Source organism: Cydia amplana, chromosome 18 (assembly GCF_948474715.1).
Source record: "Cydia amplana chromosome 18, ilCydAmpl1.1, whole genome shotgun sequence".
NCBI classification, from domain to species: Eukaryota; Metazoa; Arthropoda; class Insecta; order Lepidoptera; family Tortricidae; genus Cydia; species Cydia amplana.
In genome coordinates, this window is record NC_086086.1 from 999,529 (window position 1) to 1,024,350 (window position 24,822).

Consider the following 24,822-nt stretch of genomic DNA (forward strand, 5'->3'; position numbering starts at 1 on the left):
CTTAAAAAAATACAAGTATAAATCAGGAATACATTGTTATATTCTACATGTACCTACATGTACAATTTAACTAACAATCACAATAGTAATATTAAATGTGAAAAAAGTAAATATTTTACCGTATAAATAAACCCATGAACTGTGTCAGAAAGGAATCAGATTCTCATTTCAATTAATCATCATCATACTGTCCTGGCCGGCTTCAACCACGGCGACTGTTATACAGATTGATGAGAACGACGTTTGTGAGCTCACAAGTGGCTGACATAACCAATTTTAGCAGCAGATGTACGGCCACATTCACTGCAAGTCTGCACCGCTCTAACAAAATTCGTATGTCCAGTTTCAATTAATACAATTTAACTGACAATTCCAATAGTCTCAACGCCCTTCGGGTAGAAGAAGTTGCTTTTCCTCATAGGGATGGAAGACAGCTGCTGGTCGACAGGCACGCGCGTGTCATACAGCGAGGGCGACTGGAATATGATGCCGAAGGTGCCCACGAAGCAGGCGATGGTGAACAGCCAGAGGAAGAAGCGATCAAGCACCATGGACATGAATTTCCAGTCTTCGATCACCTGGGGACAAAGGAGAGGATTAGTGAATGTAAAACAGTTGAGCTGATATGGTTTCTCACTTCCTTGGGCAGAATGTCAGAGTGTTGTGACATAGTGGACATAGTGAGTTTGTGCTGTTTATTGCTACAAGACAAGTGAAGAGTGACCCCACAGAAATAAGAATATATGTTCAGTTCTGTGGGTGACCCAAACCCGCCACAGTTCCCACCTACAACGACAGCGCGAGACCGCCCCCAACCGATTATCTCATCGCGCGCTCAGCACGCTGCCCGGTGTAGTGATAGCGGTACACCGCGAAATTCAGTAAAATGCTGCAAATGGTGTTAAAAGTACGACAATCGGTACGATTGATCTTTAGGCCATTTAAATAAATTTTACCCGAAGCACCAAAAGAAAAGGAGAGGAGTTATGACGTCATCTTTTTTTTGTATGGGTTAAAAACAATTTTTTGTTTAGAAACCTATCGTGTGTGGTATTAAATGAAAGAGTCGAATTGATTCCAATGGCCTAAAGATCAATCGTATCGATTTTCATGATTGTAACACAATTTGCAGCGTTTTTTGGCGAACCGCTAGCGCTAGTTGGCGGCAGTACGCGGCTCGTAGCTATCGTGAACGGCTACTCATGCACATAATCCCGTATTTATATAAGCAGATCAGTTAAAAGTCCGGCTACGTAAAATCTGCCGTGAAATATTTTTGGCAACACCACAAAGTAAAAAAAAAACTTTCAAATGTGACGTTTATTTACGTTGCCACACTTGACTGCAGACATAACTTAGTTATCGTAAAAGTACAAAAGACAAAACATACAATACGATGTGTAGTGGATGGGTTGAAATTGTGATATATCTACCACTAACTTTTTCGTAGACTTTTCGTCGGGTAGTTACGTCGCGATTATAGTACGGCTCTTCTGAGGTGAACTTTTCGCTTCAAACCGTAATCTTTCAAATAAAGGCCATTGTCTCTATTATCGCAATAGCGCTTGCTCCCGACTTGGCACGTGCCAGTACAACATTCATATTGAAAAACAACCGGTATCGTCATAGTATTAAGGTTCAAATTTAATGTCACTGATATTCTAGATATTACGTTTTGGTAGTGTAGGACGATAAACCGCCCCGAAGCGATACGGCGCTCATATTATTTTGATACTTAGTGTGGTGTTAAAAATGAAACGCGGTTATTTATTATATTGTTTTATTTAAATTATTAGCTTGCGGTGGTAAATGTAATAATTTACAAAGGTGCAGCTGCAAGCATTGTTATTTTTTCTTATCTCTAAAATAACGATACTGTGAAATTAGCACCTCTGATGTGATGCCGACGCATAGTAACAATAAAAACACTGATAAGGCAAACGTGGAGCTTTGAAGCGTACAGCTTTTCTAACAAAACGTCACGTGTCAACGGTCAGAAGAAAGGTCGGTTATAATATGCTGCTGCGGCTGTGCTAAGTCCACTTTAATAGACTTGGAAAGAGCTCAAAGGGCGGTACTTAAGGTTTCCTTACGTAGACCCCGACGATATCCTACACATGCTCTCTATAGTGAAGCTCAAGTCTTGTCAGTGAGAAAATTATTCATGTTACGTGTTGCCATGCTCATGCACAGAGATACTAGTCAGTCATCCAATCTGACAAATATGTTACAGAAAAGAATATTCCAAGTCCCGAAACTGAGCGTTAAATCTGCTTTTTGCTAAACGGTTTAAGGCATTTCTGTTTCCGCACATATACAACAAATTACTCAAAAGCTGTAATATAAAAGATTGTCGGTTTAGTTAAGCCAAAATGCAAATTCAGGCTCTTCTGCTATCCTGGAGCTATGACGAATGTGAAGACATTTTGAAAGTTGTAAGGTAATTGTAGTGGATAGTGACCTCGGTTGGTATCTGATCCCAAGAGAATAAATTCCCTCGTAGGGCTACATTTGCTTGCTATGATTTAATACGTGCGCGCGCACACACACACACACACACACACACACACACACACACACACACACAAACCTTTGTATTTACAGCGCTCATATGTAGATTTAATATCAAAACTGAACTACTTAATTTCTTTACCTATTAGATTAGATCTTACTAAACCTTTAGCTTACGAATAACGAATTCGGCTACCACGTGACAGGCATAGCCTAGTGTGGGGCCACAGGACATTGTTAATTGTTAATAAGGCTTTCTGTTAAATAAATATTCTTATTATTATAAAAGAAAGAAATTGATTATATCTGATTTTTTATGACATGATTTCATCTAGTAGTACGTATAACTGTTTATATACCTACACGGAAAATTTTTGATTATACCTATGTTAAACTTATTAATCTTAAATTTACATTGTTACCTTAGATTTTGTTATATAACAAATATACAACGCTTTATCATAAATAACCGTGTTTCATTTTTAACACCACACTAAGTATCAAAATAATATGAGTGCCGTATCGCTTCGGGGCGGTCTATCGTCCTACACTACCAAAACGTAATATATAGAATATCAGTGACATTAAATTTGAACCTTAATACTATGACGATACCGGTTGTTTTTCAATATGAATGTTGTACTGGCACGTGCCAAGTCGGGAGCAAGCGCTTTTGCGATAATAGAGACAATGGCCTTTGTTTGAAAGATTACGGTTTGAAGCGAAAAGTTCACCTCAGAAGAGCCGTACTATACAACGACGAGTCAGGCCTGCGTCAAACCGTTGTAAATAATGGTAACAAAATAAATTCAGGATATACCCGGTTTAAATGTTCTTGAACATATAAGTTAAGATGTTTACTGGTTCTCTTAGACCAATTAAATCTCTGTAAGAAAGTAAAAGAACTGAACAGGCCAGGTACTCGGCTGTGACGCAAGCTAAATTAAAATTCGATATCCCAAGGCACCGGGCCGAAGATCTCATAACTGAAGTGATTGTGGTTAGCCTTGACAAGGTTCTTTGCTAAGTGAGCTTTTTGATGTTCATAATTCGGGTCTCGAAAAATCTGACCAAATGAATCTATAGATTTAGATGCCCTTCGTGCGCGAGTCCGACTTGAACTTGGCCAGTTTTTTTTAAATACGCCGTAAAAACCAGATATTAAGTATAACAGCGTCAGCTACAATAGTAGTTATCAATAAAACATAATTATGAATGTTATTAAAGTTATTCCATTCCATGTTATTAAATTTATATAAAATCAATATCCGAATTTAAACTATTGTGAGACATACTAATACATATTGGCAAGGTGCGAAGTCGGTGGAGGGGGAAGTGGCGCTGATCGTCACAAACACAGGTAATCTTATGGAATGGCCGCCATTAGTACTAGCGGCAGCCGCTTGAACTAATTTTACTCCATAAGATTTAACGTAGAAAGTCTGCCAAAATGAGAGCAGCACCAGTCGTGCACCTAGCGAATAGTTATCCATACTGTAATCGGCTACGGCGACCCTAGCTAATTACAAGCGTGAGCTCTGATATGGCTGGCAAAGCCGCACTTACTTTTAAAAACTCTATCGCAGGTGGGGCAGTAAAGTTGACCAGAATTATTGTAAGTATAATTATAGGAGGGTTTCGGCCGGGATTTACGTATCTGACGTTTCGCATCAAGATCAGTGAGACGAGCGTCTTCAAAGTTCTTTACGCTCAACTTAACGCGAGAACGCCATTTTGGCCGCTGAGAAGCAAGCTCCTCCCATTTGTCACCCAACTGCCTGCGGTATACCACCTGAGACATACTAACATGTATTTCGCGCGAGTGACTAAAAACAACACAATCAATATCACATTTCGAATATCTGAATATATCTCCAGACGGTTAAAACTGGAAGGATAATAAAATCATACGAAAATTAATAAGCCTAACGTACTCCTAATTAGCTACCTAATGGAAACACACTCAAAATCACGAGAGTCAAATTAATTAAGTAACAACATTAACTCAAATCATAAAGCAGTATACCCTTGTTTATAAGCCTTTGAAAGTTTCTAAAGAAAATATCCAATTATGCTAAGAAGGCCATCTTACGTTGTTTTCAAAGCTAGTTTAATTGAGCGTTTTCAAAGTTTTTAAAGGGTATTTTTTCATTACATCCGGTTAACAAAGACCTCTTAATGGCAAGGGTAATTTCCGGGGTAGGTAGGGGCTGTGATTGTCGCTTTCGTGCGTGCCGCTGTTGTGTAATCTGTGATGATAAGGCGTGTTTGTGTGGAATTGTTTCGACATGCCTGACGTTATCAAAGTGTAATTTGTAGGTGGGGTAGAACGGGGATATTAGGTCCGCGAGTAAGAATATAGGTACCTACCTATAGTTACATAAATTATACTTACTTACTTGGCTGGTGCGATGACCCAAACATAGGTAGGTACATATTATACGGAAATCAAATTGGTCGTAGTTCGTAGTTTTTTTGGGGTTAAAAGCCACATATGTGATCCCAAAATGACTTATGATAAAACATGACTTACCTATTGGATTTTTAGTCCCGTCTTAATCTGATTTATTGCTTTTGAAACACTTAATAGTTTAAATGATAGTCCTAGCCTGCCTGCAGCAGTGTCTTTTGAAAAAATTCAAAATTTCGCAATTCTGTTATTTAAAACTCGATCTAATACAACGAAATACAGTTTAATATAAAATAAACATACTAGTCCTAACATGCATCAATGATTTGCTTCACGTTATATTTAGAATTTAAACTTTATGTTCAAACCAAAATGGTCTACTTTGTAATGTCGCTGATAACGCAGTTTGTAAAGAAACGATTTGTTAGCAAGCAGTTCTCAATGCAGTAGCAATTGCCTAACCAAAGCCTATCGGCTCTTCAAACCAGTGCAAGAAAGATCTCCAATAATTCGCAGCTCCTATTGGACTTGAGGTCAACTTATACTAGTAGTTTAAGAATTAGGGACTATATCCTATTCCCTGAAGTGCCTACTTTAAAGTAGGTAGTTTACATAAATTGATCCTGTATGGGAGTTTTGGTGGCTCAGGGCCAATACGCAGGCTTGAATCAACTTTATTATAAACTAGTGTATGCGGCTTTGTACGCATAGGAATCATATGCATCGTTACCTTTAGGCTGCCTTTCCACTGACGCGGATATGAGTGTAGATGAGAGAATTGTAGAAATCAACCTATATAGCAAAAGCCCAAGCTTAAACTGAGACCTTCGCTAACGCTCGGTCAATGAGTGAAACATTACTGCCGACTGCATTGCTGGTGTAGTCTCAGTCCGAATGGTATGTGCCTTTATTGTTTGTACAGTCGGCAGCAGAAGTTGCTGAGCGGGCGAGGTGTTCAAAATAACCTTGACGCGCTCTTATTCTCTTAGCCATAAAGTCGCGTCAAGATCATTTATTTTTAACATTTCGCCCGCTTAGCAACTTTTGCTGCTGACTGTATCACCATGCATGTAAGGTATGATAAAACAAAGTTTCTATCAATGTACAAGAGCCATAAAATATGTACTAGGAAGGTATATAATGTTCAAAATCCAATGTCAAAATTCCAGCAAGATATTCCTTACACCGCGCTGCGGTTAGTTACTTCCAAACGAACCTGGAGTGTTCCATCCCCGCAGGGATGCTTCGAATGTCGGAGGTAAATGAAGCCAATTCTATACGACGATGGAAATGATTTCAATTCAAGTTTGGGTACCTATAGGTTATTCTAGACTTGGTTGAAATATACCTACTTACTTTTACAAATCACAATTCTGCCGTGTCACGCCAAACTCCGTTAACTCGAGTTACATGAGTTACGGGTAACCAGTCTAAATCGTCTTAAAAACCATTAAATATATATCTTCTAAAAGAACATTTTGAAAATCTTCATTATTTACTGAGAAAAGCATATGACTAACTCATGTAACTTCATTTTTTTGCCGATGGCGTCAGACACAACTCAGTTAACTTGAGTTGCATGATATATTTTCTTAAGTTACCGGAGTTAGGCAATTTGGCATGAGTGGCCGAGCGCTTGGTTTATACGACAACAATATTATTTCGCTTAATACGTGGCTCGTCTGATCACGCGTATGTCATGTAACTTGACTTACATGACTTCGTGTGACCACTATCGTATGGAAGAGTTGGTCATGCGGAACCATTTAATTCGAATAAAATAAAAACTATTCAATTATGCGAAAAAAAATTAAAGATCCTATTCTGTGACCATATTTCCTACATGTAGATTAGAAAAAATTAAAAAAATACGATAAACCGTCAACGATAACAGCATTTGAATCTTTAAAACTTTAAACGTAATTATCTCGCAACTCAACTTTTAAAGTTACACGAGATGCGCGTGACACGGCAGAATTGTAGATGGAATATAAAATATTGTGACTCATACTAACATAAAAGAAATGTAATTTTACGGTTTACACCATTGGTAGGTAGGTAGACTAATAGTTAGGTTTAATTCAAACTAAGTGCTATAGAAACACTATATCTAGTTTCTAGACAAAGTAAAAATCCAATATCACAATTTCAGTGACATCTTATTCTTGCTTTTATGAAATTCAAACGAAACTGGAGTGTTAATAAAATGAGGTCCTCCCAGGAGGAAATCCCACATGGGGGATCATAAAAACTTATACAATCAGCAGCAATAGTTGCTAAGCGGGAGAGTTGTTCAAAATGATCTCGACGCGACTTTATTGTTAAGAGAATAAGAGCGCGTCAGGTAATCTTGAACACCTCTCCCGCTTAGCAACTTCTGCTGCTGACTGAACCTACGTCTTCATAGCTCGACTATCGATGAAATGGGCCGATTCTTGATTTCGTAATTTTCCGCTCGGAGTAAAGAATTGAAAATTTCCTTATCCCAGCCAAATTGTATCCAAATGTAACGAAAAAAATCGACCACAAAATAAAAGTTACCCCATATTATGAGGAACTTCATTCACTTTTTAACCAGTGTGTAACCGCCATACGATAAATAATTCACTTATCTCTGTAACACATAGTGTATCAATATCAATACATCAATACATAATTATAAAAGCGTCTGGTTGACGTAACTGGTGACCGAAGAGCTGGCGGCTACCTCGCACAACGTATCAGCATTGCGATACAGCGAGGAAATGTCGCCAGCACCCTTGGTACAATGCCTCAAGGGCCTATTTTAGATTTAAGCTAGTTTTTAAATTCTTTTAGTAATACACTGTATATATCTTGTTTGTAAATAAATGATTATATCCATTATAAAACAAAGTCCCCTGCCGCGTCTGTCTGTCTGCATGTTCGCGATAAACTCAAAAACGACTGCACAGATTTTCATGCGGTTTTCACTTATTAATAAAGTGATTATTGAAGAAAGTTTTGATGTATAATTTGTAAAGGTTTTGTGTAAATTTTTTGAACTACCCGTGCGAAGCCGGGGCGGGTCGCTAGTGCTCATAAACTAGTTTCCCTCACAAATTCTTTGACCCCTTGACAAAGTAATACTGTAGCCAAACTGCATCTTGCTAAGAATGCAGCAGCAGCAGCATCCGCAGAGATAAGTGGCTGCACGTTGTACATAACCCGCGGTGTCGACATTTCGCCTCGTGTGAAACAATATAAACCGGGAATTTACGTACAATGTCGGTATATTTACAACAGTAGAATTTCCATAGCAGACGAGAACGCATGCCTCGGGCATGAGAATGTATAACCTAGCTGCTATACTGCCGTACCGACGCAAAACAAACTATATAGGTTACATTCCAATTAGGACAGCATTGCAGCAGGGAATATCGATCCAGGACAAAATTTAGCATAATAATATACGCCCTTGTCACGTCATAAAAAAGTGTACTAACGTAAGACTAATAAGTATGTAAGTATAATAATAGGTATCACTCACGTATAGACAGAACCGTAAATCGCATGAGCATGATTTGGTTATCTCTGACCAAACTCTGAGGGGTGAATATGTAGGTCATGCTGAACAACTTTTACTATGGGGCCAACCCTGAAACTGCGAAAGAAAAATCAGATGTTCTATAGAAAACATTAAATTCCATGTTGACGTGTCCTTGTGGCCTATTTGCTGAATAAATGTTGATGTTTGATGATGTTTGTTTGACGTTTGATGTCAAAAAAACTTTACAAAAAACGAGCCACTTCATCACCGAACCGAATAGCGTTAAATCGTTAAATCCAACTCCTCATTCCGTGCTCGTCGCGATAGCGGCGCATCATTTATAACGACCCAAACAAAAATGGATCATTTTTAAACTGTCGATGCTCTGTAATCTGTACAATGTTGATAGTAGGCGATCTGGAAGCCTGTTCGAAGTGTAATAATATAAAAAAGATTTGTCAATGATATTGATGCGTAACCCGTGGTCCCGTGCATTACAGAGTAAAATTCAGATTTTAAGATCAGGGGCCCATTTCGCAAAAGCTTGTAACTTGTAATACGAGTCGAAGTCCTTTTCTAACAAAAGCTGTCCAAAAGTGACATCCGCTTGTATTACAAGTTCCAAGCTTTTGAGAAACGTGCCCCAGGGGCCCATTTCTCGAACGGTATTTGTCTAATATTATAAGTGTGTTGCCGTGGTAACCCATACGACTTGACAGTTCGTGGGGTAATAATATTAGGTACTCTAATACCGTACGGGAAATAGTCCCCTGTTATAATTTTGGTATTCATAAAATACGATTGCTTGCGCTTAACGGTGGGCGCGAAATGAAGAGAATCGTTGTCATAAGGCTGCCTTTCTGTTGAGACGCTCATCATGAGAGAGAAGAGATCAATAGGGGTTCGTCTATTTATTACATTACACAAAATTTCCATTTTTAAACTTTGAATTGGCCTCAAGCGCTAGTGGAGTGCGAATCCGGACAACACAAGTTATATTCAGAATAACCAGATCAAGTTAAGATTTAAAACATCGAGTAGGCTTCCTGGGCTCCAAAAGCCGAGTTATTGCTGAAGAGATGGATCAAGATTAGATGGACAGTCCAACAATTGTGCGTTGAAAGTGAGTTATATCTCCGCTTTTTATACAGAAAGTTCAAGCAAAATGTGATAGCTATGGAGATTCTATTGTGCGGGTTTTTTTAGCGATTTTCGATCTTAAAAATATGAGACTTAAAGATAAGATAATCTGCATTTGAATTATTCAAAAACCCTCACATGATGCAAGAAATTGAACCCCGTTAAAATTAGAGAAAAAAGAGAAATTAGTTACTAAACATTTTTTTTTTGACGAGACTTTATAATTAAATAACAAAACTGCTCAAAATTACAATAAAATACAATACTCTTTATTGCATACCACAATAAAAGAAGCAATACATATCGCAATCTTAAAGGTAGAGGTAACAAGATTGTGTAACGTCTAAATCGGTTGTCTTATCGCTAAAGAGCGATCTCTTCTAGATAAACTTTGGGTAACTAATGGAAAGAAACTGGATACATAAGCTAAATTGAAATGCAAATTAACTAAGGCATATACACTTTTTTTATACTACGTCGATGGCAAACAAGCATACCGCCCGCCTGAAGGTAAGCAGTCTCCGTAGCCTATTGACGCCCACACTAATATAAGAATATAAAAATTATAATAAAATAAATTTAGCTTACCTACTTGTTATTAAGTACGAATTCAAACAAATGAACAAGATAACTAAGTCATCCATTCAAACACTTGGAGTTGAGTTCCCGAGCCATCAGCAGTCTCCGCACGTCCCTCCCACAGATAACCGCACTTCATTTTTGGAGCGGCGATAAATGGGCCCCGCGGGCCGAATAAATTTTAAACCAAGGATTAAACAACCAATCTATTTTGCGGGTTCGTTTTGGAGATTGATTTTGTATAGTTTGCGCTGTCATGGCGGATTACACGGGCAGATGATGGAGGTCCGTTTTTAAAATCTGTGACCGCGTGGGATGCGGTGGGCGTTTTTATAAAATTATTTTCTGTCCCAGTGACTGCGTGGAATTAGGTTCGGATCATTTTTATTTGCTGTTTGCTTTGTATTTATTAAATAAAAATATATTCATTGAAAGTGATTTAATTTGTTCTTAGTTTATTAACATTGGAGTTGGATATTTTTGCAAAGTCAAAGTTAGAATTTTGGAGAGCGCTTGCTTGGTGCTTGGAGCGTCTATGCATGTACTTATATTGTCGCTGTCGTCTGGTCTGACACGTAAGTCTAAAATTAAAGACTTAATCTTACGATGTTTTCAAGCTTGAAGTAAAATAAAATATCCTTCAATTCAGTGAACTGTAAAATTAATATAACGGCTTGCAACGACCTAAAAAGTTTTCTTTTGAAAAGAATCATACCTTCATCAGAAACAATAAAGACAAATAAAAAGAAGGAGGTACAATCACGTGTAACTGTGTCAACGCTTTCGACCCGCCTACATTCGGCTGCGCTAAAACGAAGTCCAAGATCCTCTGAGACTCCGCATTCCCATTGCATACTGAGCTCGGGCGAGTTACAATATTATTTTTAAGTAGGAACATATCCTGTGATATTTTATTCCATTTTACTAAAAGATCCAGTGACTTTTGTTTTTGTTTGTCATTCAGCATTACTTCTGTTTTATTCGTTTCCTCAAAGGTTACTTGGAAGAGATCCCATACAGGGATAAGTACGCCTTTGTTGTATTTAAATTACTCTGTAACTGTGTTTCCCGTGTTTTTATTTCTTTGTGCAATAAAGTATATACATACATACAAAATTTGCTACTTTGACATTAGTAAGATTCGGCCCGACCATGTTGCTGGGAATAAATAATATCTCAGTAGTTCCGCCTGAGCTACCAACTCTACTAGCAGTCAGAACAATACCTTAGATCCTCGGGGACCAGAACCGATGACTAGCAATTTAAATGTGCTGATTCCAAGCCCTAATGTAACGGGAGTAATTAGTTCGATGAAGTCGTACCACAGATCCTTTACTAGATAAAGCATTGAGGATGATCCACGCTACAACGGTTCGGGTCGAGGCCGAGGCGACCAACACTTCGTTTTCTATAGAAAGCACCACGTGATCAATGATCATATTTCTTGGTTTATTTTTTGTGGAAATGTCCAAAATTTCCTAGAATTTTTCCAATTTCGTCGAAGCTTTCCGCAGCTTGTACTTGCGTTAATTTGGCTACCAACTGTTCGCGCAGTAAGTTTTACTAAAATAGAAATGTCGAAGTAAAACGATCATATAAATTGAACGAGAAAAGTTTGTACGACGTACTTATGATTCTTTTTATACAGGATTTTATTTTCGTAAAAGGTTGATATGGAGTTGAAAGTGCGAAAGGACTACAAGATGAGAGGGGATAGATGAGATAGGGATATGCAGGGCTTGTTAACGTTACCAATTCACATTATAAAGTAACGTTACTTAACGTTAAAATCATAAAAATACCTTATTACCGGTAGTAAATGGTAACGATACTTGATAACTTAACATTATTATAACGTTAGCTAGTTAACGTTAATTTTACCGGTAATTTTACTTTTTATTGCAGGGCTTGTTAACGTTACCCAATTCACATTATAAACTAACGTTACCAAACTAACGTTAACACTATCATTCTTTAAGCTGATATTTGCTTGTAATTTCATACACAATTTTAAGGCCAGTAGACCTTATTGACCATAAATACGGCAGGGCTTCTGTCAAATTGAAATAGAATCAGTCAAAATACATTAAAGATAATTATGTACGTTAGTAAAACTCAACTTTAATTCTAGTAGTTAGAGTTCATAGTCTTTTGTCAATATTCTTTATGTTTATCAAATGAAAGAGGTGGTATTCTACTTGTTTAAGATCTTTGTCCAATATGCATTGCGTCTCACTCTCTCATTAAGCAAAATGTGAGACGCAAATACACAATGGACCGAGATTGGACAGATAAAATACCACCCGGCTGTGTCGGAATATATTTGCCAAAATAAGAAGGTTGCAAAACGTCATAAATTAGTTTGTTAAATATGATGGTATAGCTAATTCGTTACTTGGTCGGTTTATATTAGGTACAGGCGTCTTTGATATAATATACGTCAAGATTATATAGGTTGGATAATGTCTTGATTTTTTTTGTGAAATATGGAGGTGTTGCTGAAATGTAATTTAGTCGGATTATATTAAATGAGACACCTATTTATTGATGTTACTGCTTGCTTGTAAAATAGTCTGGTCAGCACAGTTCATAATGTATGAGAGCTCTACATGAATTCTCACACCAGAGATTTTTTGAGATGTGATAACCTATGTTGCAAATACTATATTTAAAAAGAAATCTCCACAAAATATGTCACATTCTTTTAATAAATCCAAACTATTATTAAAATACAAAAAATATATCAAAACATGAATCCGACACTCGAGATTTTAATATCATTTTATTTTACATTTCCAATTCCCGTTTCATTTACACCCAATATTAAATCTTTTTCCGTAATAAAATGCGTATACAATTACTGTCATCATCTGTATTTATTTTATTTCTTTAACCCCTTATTCATAAACGCGCTACAAACTTCAATTAGCTAATAATAGTAATAATCGTTTGTCCTTATCTGTCACTTTAACTTATGTATTTGTAAGGGATAAACATAATTGAACTAAATCAGGCCCGTAAAGTTTATGAATAAAGTGGTTAATCTTTATTGCACAAAAGAAAAACCTTATAGTACAAGAGGCGGACTTAATGCCATAAGGCATTCTCTACCAGTTAACGATGGCTTGTCCTCCGGGCCATTTGATCGATGACCTCCTTTGATTATTTATTTTTAATGGACGCCAAAATCCAGACAGGAACTTCGATTTTGACATTTACCACAGTAATGCAGTCGGTAGCAATGTGGCGCTTCAAAATTGCTGCAGTCGACTGCATTGCTGTAGAAAACGTGAAAAAGGTCATTCAAAGGGTAATAGGGTTATATACACCGCGGGGGTTATTACCCGAAAGATTTAAACCAACGATTTTAGATCCTAATTAGAGTATATAAAGTTATATAACACATAGACCAAAAACCCTTAATTTAAGAGATATTAATTATTTAAAACAAATCACAAGTTAAAAAATCTCAATTCTAACACACCCTTATGCGTGACGTAGCCACCAACTAATTTTACACGCAGACGCACTAACTGCATGGTTGTTAGCCAAATACTTCATTGACTTTTTATGCTGGAAATTGATTTAATTATTGCGAGAAAAATAAGTATGTAGTCTTCAATAACTTGTACAGTTATGTACTGCCAAAAAACTAGAAGTGTCCATTAATTGTGTAGAACATTATTTGCTGTTTGTTTCCAAAATCATGCTGCTATTCTGCGAATATAGCAGTTCCTCGGGCAGATAAATTAAACATGATCGAAACAAATACTATTAAATTAACCACAATAGTAAACTTTTCTCTCAGTGTGGGATATTCTCGGTCATGGAAAACATACAAAATTATTGTTTTTTTCATTAAATCTATAATTAATATTATTGTCGGGAGAAATTCTGACCGTGTAGTCGTGTAAGCTTCATAGCCCATTCTTCAAAAAAATTCTAGTTAGAAATTACTGTTTAGGTAGTATAAAATATAAAATAAAAAAAATGTTATTTCTAAAAAACGGGAACAGATATCAAGTTGTTAATTCGCAGACGGGTATTCAATATGATATATAATTCACCCGTGTAGAAACATTTTACTGTGCAATTAATGTAACTTTAACTTTATATTGACTCCACTATTGGTAATTCGGTATTGTTAGATTACAAAGTAATCTGGGAATCGGTAATCAGATTACAAAGTAATTTCGAGTAATCGTGGAACCAGGAATCAATTACGAAATGCCCATCTCCATTTAATATGTCTTTGTCTCACGGAAGTTTTGTTATTAAAATTGCCCATCTCTGCTTGAGAGTGAATGAACATTCGCTCGATTGTCAACGATGATGGCACCTATCAGTTAATCAAACGGTAAATAAGCAGCTGTTAACGTTACCTACTAACGTTAACAATGGTGTATCGATACCTTTGACTTAACGTTAGCTCAAATTGACAGCTGCTAACGTTACCATTTTGTTACCGGTAAAGAGTAGTATAACTAACGGTACCTGGTCTAACGTTAGTTAGAACTTAACGTTAGATCTGTCACCTTGTGGTAACGATACCAACTTTTTAACGGTATTTAAAGCCCTGGGGATATGGGAGTAAAATTACTTCTTTGAATTCCAGTTAAACATTTTGTTGTATGAACTACTTACTGAAACTGCTGGTATCAAATGGCTGTATAGAGATCGCAAGTCATCGATAATAATATATAATAAATAACCGGTTCACGGTTATCTATTGATGTACCCGTGAATGGGTTCCAGCAAGCGTTCTACATGACATCAAATCTCTCCAAATGACCTCTACGTGTTGGATCTATATCCCTACGCACGCCTTATAAATGTCCGAGCTCGAAAGACCCGAGAGTTTCAAAACGGAGATACAAATAATAATAAAATAGCTTTTTATTTCCACATTTTTAAGGGTTACAATATTTTAAGTAGATTTAAGTTATACCTTTTGTTTTTAGTTATCTTATGTGGAATGGGTGAAAGCTTCCTCACACTTTCACAAGTCATCGATAAGCTTCATATATTTACTGATATGCCGCTGGAAATTTTTACGATGAAAAACTTCGGAAATTTCTCATATTTTTGAATGGAGATTGAAACCTTTCGTTTCCAAAATACAAATTTCCAGTTTCTTAGCACATTTCAAGCATAGATTTTTTTCCGCTTTTTGCATATCTGTATTAATAATGCGGTGTCTATGTGAGGTAATCTTTGCGACGACGCTAATATCAAGTCTGACTGCAGCCGTTTGTTAGAGAACCAAACGATTGGCGCAAATTAAGTGCTAATGAAGGGAGACTAAGAAATCGAATAAAAATGTCTTATTAAAAAAAAGAGCTACGTAATGAAAGGATATGAATGCATTTTTTTTAATACCAATACATGTATAAAATACCTTCCAGATGAATGACTAATAAGCAATAACAGTTAAACAAGTTTATTGGACTGTTGTGAAACACTAATTGATGTCGATTTCATTACATGTTGATATCATTCGCGAGTAAAATTATAAATGAAAACATATTTATAACAAATCTATGACAGATATTTTAAACTCGAATGCCGCTATACATATGTTTATATAAGTTAATTACAAATGTAAAACTATTCTGCAGGCACTTTACCATAAACGTATTACTAATAACTAGTTTTCTATAAATAACTATTAAACTAATTAAACTAGTTACGTACGCAACTAAAATTGTTAAAATTAGATTTTAGACACTAGGGGCCGATGATAATTTGAATAAATTCGCGAAACTCTCGTGTAAACTGGGTCAGAAATGTATACGTTTGCAGGCGAAAAATTATACTTGTATTCGTACAGGCAAAATTCATTTTAGGCCAAATGGTGATAGAAACCAAGAAGTTTCTGAGTCTATTTGGGCCCCTGGTACCTAAATTAGATAAAGAGTAGAATACTTTTTTTGTGATAGTTATAAAAGTTGTATGAACATAGAACATGACTGTACCTACTTAGAAACTTGTCGCTGTAACTACTAGATACATGACACACATCACTCAATAACCACTGCCATAAAGATAAACAAATTGATTCATTATGACATGGTTCTATATTCTAGGAATCAAAATGGTTACCTGTACAGACAAGAAAAGCAGATAAACAGAACAGTGCGCAACACGCAAGGAAGCCATCATCAAACTCAGTCAGTATATAATCATAGATATATGTAACTCCGTAAGTACCTATAAGTTACGTAAAGTATAAGGAAAAAACATTCCTCGGAAAAACAAGAAAATTTTAAGCTCAAATATACTCGTGTAGATAGTGTTGGCGACACCGTTTAATATTTAATCATTTTAACACATATCACTGAAACAACATAAGTCACAAAGATATGGCTTTTAGAAAAAAAAAATATATCCATTGATATTTTTATAGATTTTCAGTTTTAGTTTTAATCCTGCGTCGAAAGGTGGCAGTAAATTTACCGTGACTACAAAATTTATTATGACAATAGGGATGATGACACAAATGTTGAATTTTATAACAAAATCTAGTAAAATAGATAGAAAATGAGCAATTAATCACAATATTGTGGTAATTAAAAAATATATGGAAATAATACAAAAATACAGCACCTGAAAGTTTCAAAATTAAAGTTTTTTTCCAAAATCGAAATAAGTAAGGATACCACTGCCGTGTCACGCGCATCTCGTGTAACTTTAAAAGTTGAGTTTCGAGATAATTACGTTTAAAGTTTTAAAGATTCAAATGCTGTTATCGTTGACGGTTTATCGTAATTTTTAAATTTTTTCTAATCTACATGTAGGAAATATGGTCACATTAATTTTTTTTTCGCATAATTGAATAGTTTTCATTTTATTCGAATTAAATGGTTCCGCATGACCAAATCCTCCATACTATAGTGGTCACACGAAGTCATGTAAGTCAAGTTACATGACATACGCGTGATCAGACGTGCCACGTATTAAGCGAAATAATATTGTTGTCGTATAAACCAAGCGCTCGGCCAGTCATGCCAAATTGCCTAACTCCGGTAACTTAAGAACATATATCATGCAACTCAAGTTAACTGAGTTGTGTCTGACGCCATCGGCAAAAAAAAAAGTTACATGAGTTAGTCATATGCTTTTCTCAGTAAATAATGAATATTTTCAAAATGTTCTTTTAGAAGATATATATTTAATGGTTTTTAAGACGATTTAGACTGGTTACCCGTAACTCATGTAACTCGAGTTAACGGAGTTTGGCGTGACACGGCAGACCATTCGGTTCTTCACATTTTACCCAAACAAAGATTCTATGGCAACTATAATATACATAAACGCAATATTTCACCGACAAAAACGCAATTTTCTTGTTTTGTTCATACTTCAAGATGCGCTCTCAGTGACCTTGACGTCACGTTCACATAGCGATTTGTTCGGGGCGTTTCGCAAGTGAAGTACGACTGTCGGACTTTGACTGTCATTTCTGACTTTTGTATTGCTTTAATGCAATGGTTCCCATAGAGACAATTGATCCTAAAAAACAAACCTGACCCACATGTAACATAATAACCCTCTATACACTCTAATATTCTCTTTGATATAATGCTAGCTATGATACCAGCGCAGAACCCGTTTCTTAAAAACTTGTAACTTGTAATTAAATGTGGAAGTCCCTTTCTAACAAAAGCTGTCAAAACGTGACCTCCACTTGTATTACAAGTTACAATAAGCTTTTGAGAAACGGGTCCCAGCGCTGGTCTTATACATGTCGGCGGCCGATCGTAAGATCAGGCATATCGTGAAATTCCTAGGCATATCGTGAAACGTGAAAATCTGTTCCCTGAGTCGAATTTCTGGGCAGTTTGCCCTTCGGGCATCTAAAGCAACCTAACGAACCTATCCTACCTATACATATATTGGTTTAATGTCACTATCGTCAAAACATTACACAGGAACATTACGATATGCCTGATCTTACGATCGGCCGCCGACATACACAAGGATAAGTAAATAGACATGTCGATTCAACTCACTCTATTAGTTGCATCATGCAACAGAGTGTAACACTAAACTGAAAGCAACTCTACGACACACTTTACGACTCACCACTGATGCAGCCGTAAAAGTACAAAATTGCACTTTTGGTGTTTATGTGAAGTGCATTAAAATGAGACGGTTGAAGTTAAGCGTGAAATATTCGCTATAAATTGCGTAAGATGTTAATCGTTTTAGATATAGGTACTTACTTCATAAAAATAAAAATTGAATGGAAAATAATAGTTATTTACGATACAAGTGCGGAAAAGAGGAAATTCGAAACCAGTGGCGATAAATTAAATCGACACGAGTTACGAATTACCTATTCGCACGTGTATCGTACAACGTTTTACAGTACATATGACCCTTTAAACTTTTGACATCGCACGAAAAGTGCTATTTTACGCACTAGTGCGGAAAATAGGACCATATGTACTGTAAAATTGTTTTTCAATTTTAGAGTACTATCATACAAAGAGTTACCACAAAACTATAAATAACAACAATTTCGCCATTTCAAAATCTGCAAAACGTTTTGGCATTGCGCAACGGAAATATCAACAATGCGTTTTTTTTGTCCCCGCGCAGCCAATCAGATACGCGCTGCCTTTTAATACTTAAACGTCGTATGTAGTTACGATATTTGTATAGAGATAGGACGTTTCGGTACATATAGAAGGAGATAGGAATCGCTTGTAAAACAAGTCTTTGAATGGAGACGCAAGTGCGGTAGGAGCCAAGAAACGGTTAACGATTTTAATTTATGTTTCCTTTTTGACGTACCTTACATAATGGAATGACAGAATTCATGTGTATTTAATGAAAAAAGAATTGGTTGCCATATTTGCTTAAAAATAGTGAAGGGCCAGCGAAAAGTTTCTGTTATTTCCAGACAACTCGCATTGAAATTAAAAAAAAATATCCACTTAAAATGTTTCACTTTAAAGACTGAAAAATCCTTACTAATATTATAAATACGAAAGTAACTCTATTTAGTGCATGTCTGTCTGTGTGTTACCTCTGCCCGATTGCCCTACGTGAAATTGGGTATGGAGATACATAGTTACCTATATTATGGTTTTAAGCACTTGTGTTTCGTTGCATCAAATAAATTACCTAAAAAATTCTGAACATCACTCAAAAATAACCTTTATTAATTTACTAAGGCTACATTAATACGATACCGTCAAAAAGCAACGCTATAACACTTCGTTTAAACCCTTTCTTAAGGGCTATAAATCCTTAAAATATACCGCCGAGGTAAAATCCCGCTCAAAAACAATACTGTAATCCCCTCCAGCGAGAAATGTCGTTAGATTTCCAATTTAAATATTCAAAAGGTGTTAACTGATGAAGCATTAAAATGTCTCCGTGATTACAGCTAGTGATGTGACGATCTCGGGAATATTTCCCAGCGGGAATTATTTCCCTCTAGAAGCCCACCATGAAAGAAAAATAAGCAGTCAAATTTGTATCAAAAAGCAGTCAAATTAAAAACGTAAAGCGTGATTCGCAGCAACGGCGCAGCGCGACACGCCCCTTCGCCGGAAAATGAAGAACCGTAAAACGGAGTGAGTAGGTTTCGCAGGGAAAGGTGGGTTATGAATGGAGAGAGAAGGTTTGAGAGGGGGGGTAAGAAGGGATTTTAAAGTTACTGCTACAAAAATAATGTATTCCAATTTAAAATGGAGCTATAGTAATACGCATAATAAAAAAAAATCGATGCAACAATCTTCCAAAATCACCTTTGTATGAAAACCCCTCTCACTCCAAATACGAGGCACTACGGGGTGAGGTGGATTTTCCTCTTTATCGTCAAATTTATGAAATGGAACTACCCAAAATAAAATAAAAACTAAAATAAAAACGTCGGGAACACTTATTATATAACACCATTCAGTTTTTATATGTAAAAATAAAATGTTGTCGAGGTTTGAATTTCAGTTTTGACCCTACTCACCCCATTTTACGGAACATGATTGATTGGCGCCCATTCAAAATTACTTAGGTATACTTACATTAGTCTAAGAATTTAGTTATTAAGGTTAAATAAAAAAGGGTTTATTCTTTTTTGCTTTTCTGTTTTTTCGGCGGTTATCTTACGCCATCAAACCTTTTACAAAGAATTAAAGCTTAATAAAACCCAGTCATCTCTTGTTTCCCTGTAAATAGTGTAAATATTGTATTAAACATTCCCGCAAAAACTGAAACGAATGAAAAATAATTTCCCCAGCAGCATCACTACAGCGCATTGGATATAACTTCCATTGCATTCTAAAATCTCCTGGAAATTTCAAAACACTTCAGTGTTGAGAATGGTTGATTTTCTCTTGTTTCCGAACGAGATCCGATGCTGATACGATACACTTTATTGTCATTTTTATTAGCAGGCGAGCTAGTGGAAATCTGAAATCTGGTTATTCCATTTGGTTGAGGTAATATCGCTTCGTCTTTGGTTATCTTTTTGAAGTTAGTACGTATTTTAATGAACATGTATTACATTTTCCGGATTTTCCTTTACATTGATTTTTAAACTTTTTGTTTATACCATTACAGTCTGAAAGTTCATAGATTATAAGCAGCAAAATAAGACAAAAAAGTTTTGATATACGTATAAAATATAACTCATGGTTTAATTACTTTCACTAGCATTTTTATAGTAAGAGCCATGCTTCAATGCCTGTAGGTTTACTATATATACACCACACATTTGTAATTAAAATAAGTTATTTTCCGTCGTAAAATATAGTTTGTAACAACACTAGTGTGGAATTAAATGCATTAAGGGCATATTAATAATGATGTTCTGATTAGGAAAAAGATGGAAAAATATTTTTGTTGCGATTTTTTTTTTCTAACGGGCATATCATCCAGTGTTGGCCGAAAGTTAATGCGAATTGAAAATGTTGGCCATTAACCATTATAAATTGAACCTTAAACCGTATCGGACGATTATAGTTTACGATTCAATTTATAATCGTTAATGGCCAGCATTTTCAATTTGCATTAACTTTCGGCCAACACTGATATCATCACAGTCGGCCAACCCTCCATACAAAGGCCAAACATTTTTCGTATCAAAATTTTTTATCTTCTACTTTTCCTAATCAGAACACTATATACCGAATATGCCCTTAAACGGATACCCACTATTTTTGTTACATCTTATATATAAGTAATGTCACTTAAAATGTATTTTTAGGGTCAATGTTGCAGTGTAACTGCTGCAAGAAATGCTTTTTACAGCAAGAACAGAATGCGCTTAGTGCTCAATGGTTAAAAACGTGTAATCCAAATAAAGAAGACTAGAATTGCTCAGCAGACGTATGCAAACTCCCGCGAGAGCCCTAGCTGTACGTTTTATTACCTATCCGAGTCTCGAATATTGAAATGGTGCGGTGTCATTTCAGCGATCAATGAAAAATTTATGAAGTCGTAACTTGAAGCTTATGCGCATTATGACTGCGGCACTGACACTTGTTTACTTTGTTTCAGTGAATTTTTGAGTTTCGTTATCATTATTATCATTAAAATACTTCGGTCTCAACAAGCGGCCCGCTAATCTCTCACTTGTGGCCCGCGAGCCCCCTGGCTATTTTGTACGTAATATTTTCAAACAACAATTTCTGATAAAGTCACACATATTAACAAAAGTGCGGCCCGCGTCAACTTCCTCAACTACTATGTGGCCCTTGGCTGCCAAAAGGTTGCCGACCGCTGTCTTAGATAATCTACTTCAATCACGTCTAAAACACAATGCTATTGAATGCTTAACAGCCAAATACGGTAATGACTATTGACCTGATTCGAACTCTAAGATACGTCAAAAATTTTACGTATCTTAAATTTTTAATCTACTTCGAAGATACTCTCACTCTAGAAGCATTTTGTTCGAATCGGGCCGTATGAGCATTAAGTTCATTCGTAGGCGGTAAGCAATAACAACATACAGCATTCAGGTTTTCCGTCATTTTCACATTCATTCATATAGATCACATACCTGGTAGACGGCGCGTTAAAGGCGACTCGTGGTTGCGAAACGAGCTATGCCATAGTAATTTACTTAGAGAACGTGAATGCTCATGTTACCGTGTGCATTACAATCAACCAAAACTTAGTTTTATAGGTAATCACGGGATGTCTAAGTTTAAAATGATAAATAATACAATTTATCAGCACAAACAATCGCGTAGTTTTCTAAAATTATTATCTTTACGTGTGATGTGATATCCCCGTCATTTACAAAATTTTATTTATTTTTGTTTTATTTTTTCAGATTTGACTTTTTTACTTACATAAGATGTCATTGATGGCCTAAAATAACGATCTGAATTTAAAGTAGGTACCTACTGCAGCAATAAAAAAGGTAAAACTAAGAAAAAAAAATGTAAATAGGTACAAATAGATATTAAAGTCTTCACTTGCCACCACCGACAAAAAATTATAATAAACTTTAAATAAATGTCGAATGGCACAGGCACCTGCCGCGATAGCAGAGGACGCTGGTTCGATTCCAGCCTGGGGCACTGGAGGCCTTGGTCACTTTTTCTTAGTATTTGACATTTATTTAAAGTTTATAATTTATAGGTATAGTAGTGTGTCTACTTGAAATAAAAACAAATTAAAATATTTTCTGAAAATAATTTAATTTGTTCTAATACAAAAAATTATAATATAAGAAATTGGGTTATCGTTCTTGTTCTCAATAATAACACCAACTTCTTTACTGCACCCTATCTAATAGGTCCTCCTACTGTATCTTAAGCCTTGAGTTGCATGTATTGTTACTCATATAAATGAAAATTAAAAAAAGTCCTCGTAAAAATACGGAGTCTACAAGCAATAGTCCGCCATCTGCGTGACTTATTCAGGCGTGATCCCACCATCCATCATGCTGCCATGACGATCTAATATTGAAATAGCTTTGCTATGCGTTAAGTAAATATCACTTTCCGTACCGTTTTGCGTCGTGTGAGTAAACAGGGTGTTTTGTCAACTCTGACTCATTTTCCCTAAAAGGATGAAGGTGTAGAATAGTTTTTAATAAAAATAAAACCCCTGGATTCGATGAAATGGTGTCCAGTAATTTGTTTTTTTAAATATACCTATATCTGTCTTAACAGTTTGGCTGCAGACCAGCTATCATGGTCGCATTTTTATCACCTGTCATGCCATGCGTCACTTCAGCACTTACATATTTGTAAGAACGTGACAGCAATGGTGACAAATGATAATGAGTCAGCCATCTTAGTCCTACAGGAATTTTTTTCTTAATTTCGGGGTCCTAAAGATATACATAAATATTTGGACTGTCAAAGCAGATCGAATGGACACATTATGAATGAATTAATATCTTAATATTTTCAAAAATATTTACGCCAGATAAAATACAAGTCTTTGTTTCTGTCTCACAAAATACCCTTGAATTTCCCAAACCACAAACTTGGGAATCGGGTCGAAGCGATTCAAGTATAAAACCCGAACAACGGGAAACTTATAACTTTGCAAAGCTATTATCTTGGTCGACAATTTGTTTAAATACTGACCTTGCTGCGCCAAGTTAAGGTTCATATTTGTAGTAAACTTTAGGTGGTATAGGAGCTTGAAATTGTTTTCGTATGTTTGCGGTAAACAAAATATTGGCGTCAAATCTGGTTTATCGACCAACGGCTGGCCAATATAGGAGAATAAATTTGTCTAAAAAATAAAATAAAAAATAAAATAACAAAACAGATAAATATTATATTCTGTCAGCTGAAATCAGCTATAAACATGATTAATTTTTTTAACAAACAGGAACGTCTGCGAACGATGCTATTAAGCTTAGAATAAATTTAAAAGTGGAAAAATTACTGTCTTCGGTGAGACTTGAACTAAATTCACTAAACATGATGTTCTATCCCCAACTCATATAACGTTTTCCTTAAAAAAATGGCCAATAAATCAACGAAATAAATTCGCGGTCTACGTGTGGTTTTCGGTATACGGATATTTTCGTACCACGCCAATATTTGGCCAAAACATCCCCGATTTTTCGTCGAGATTGGCCCGGGGCCCGCTGTTTATTTTTCATTAAACTATTAAATGTTTGTGTTGGTTCTGCAGTTAATTAACGACGTAGACCCAACTTTGCCGCGATGCTATCTGTTTCGTTTCGGGGGTCTGAATCATTTAGTTAACGATGCTCATTTTGGTTTTTATTACAGTGGATGTTTTGTTTATAGGGTCTTGAAATAGTGTTATTAGTTAATGTAATTAGTGTGTAATTAGTTAAGAGCCAACAGGAGTGGTCATTTCTCCATACAAACGTACTCGACTGTTTCCTCCGTGGGTTTTGAAGCTAGAGCAATAATTTTTTCAACACAGATTAATATTGTCAATATCTGTGTCGGACCGTTTTGCTCTTTATGATATTTTTGTTTTTTAAGGCGCTAGAGCCCTTCAAAAATGGCCAAAATAGCCTAATTGACTATGCCTCAATGAGAGGCGCGCTATTCAAAACTTATATCAATTAGCCAAAAAAGCAAAACGGTCCGACACAGATAATGTCATAGTCATTTAGATTTCCAAATTTGGTTACGATTGGTTAAGTTTTGGAGGAGGAAACAGTCGAGTACGAAACCTCGATTTTTGAGATTTTTACGCAGTATTTTTCGCC

At 36.0% G+C, this 24,822-nt stretch overlaps 1 protein-coding gene across 2 annotated transcripts in view; it reads right to left on the minus strand.

Moving 5' to 3' along the window:
- Positions 1–359: 359 nt before the first annotated feature.
- The window catches only part of LOC134656253 (acetylcholine receptor subunit beta-like 2), a 48,332-nt gene continuing 23,869 nt past the window's right edge, over positions 360–24,822 (minus strand). For both annotated transcript variants that reach the window (XM_063511768.1, XM_063511767.1), the window contains one exon: positions 360–578. In XM_063511768.1, the coding sequence (XP_063367838.1) occupies positions 360–578 (219 nt within the window). The remainder of the gene's footprint in view (positions 579–24,822) is intronic.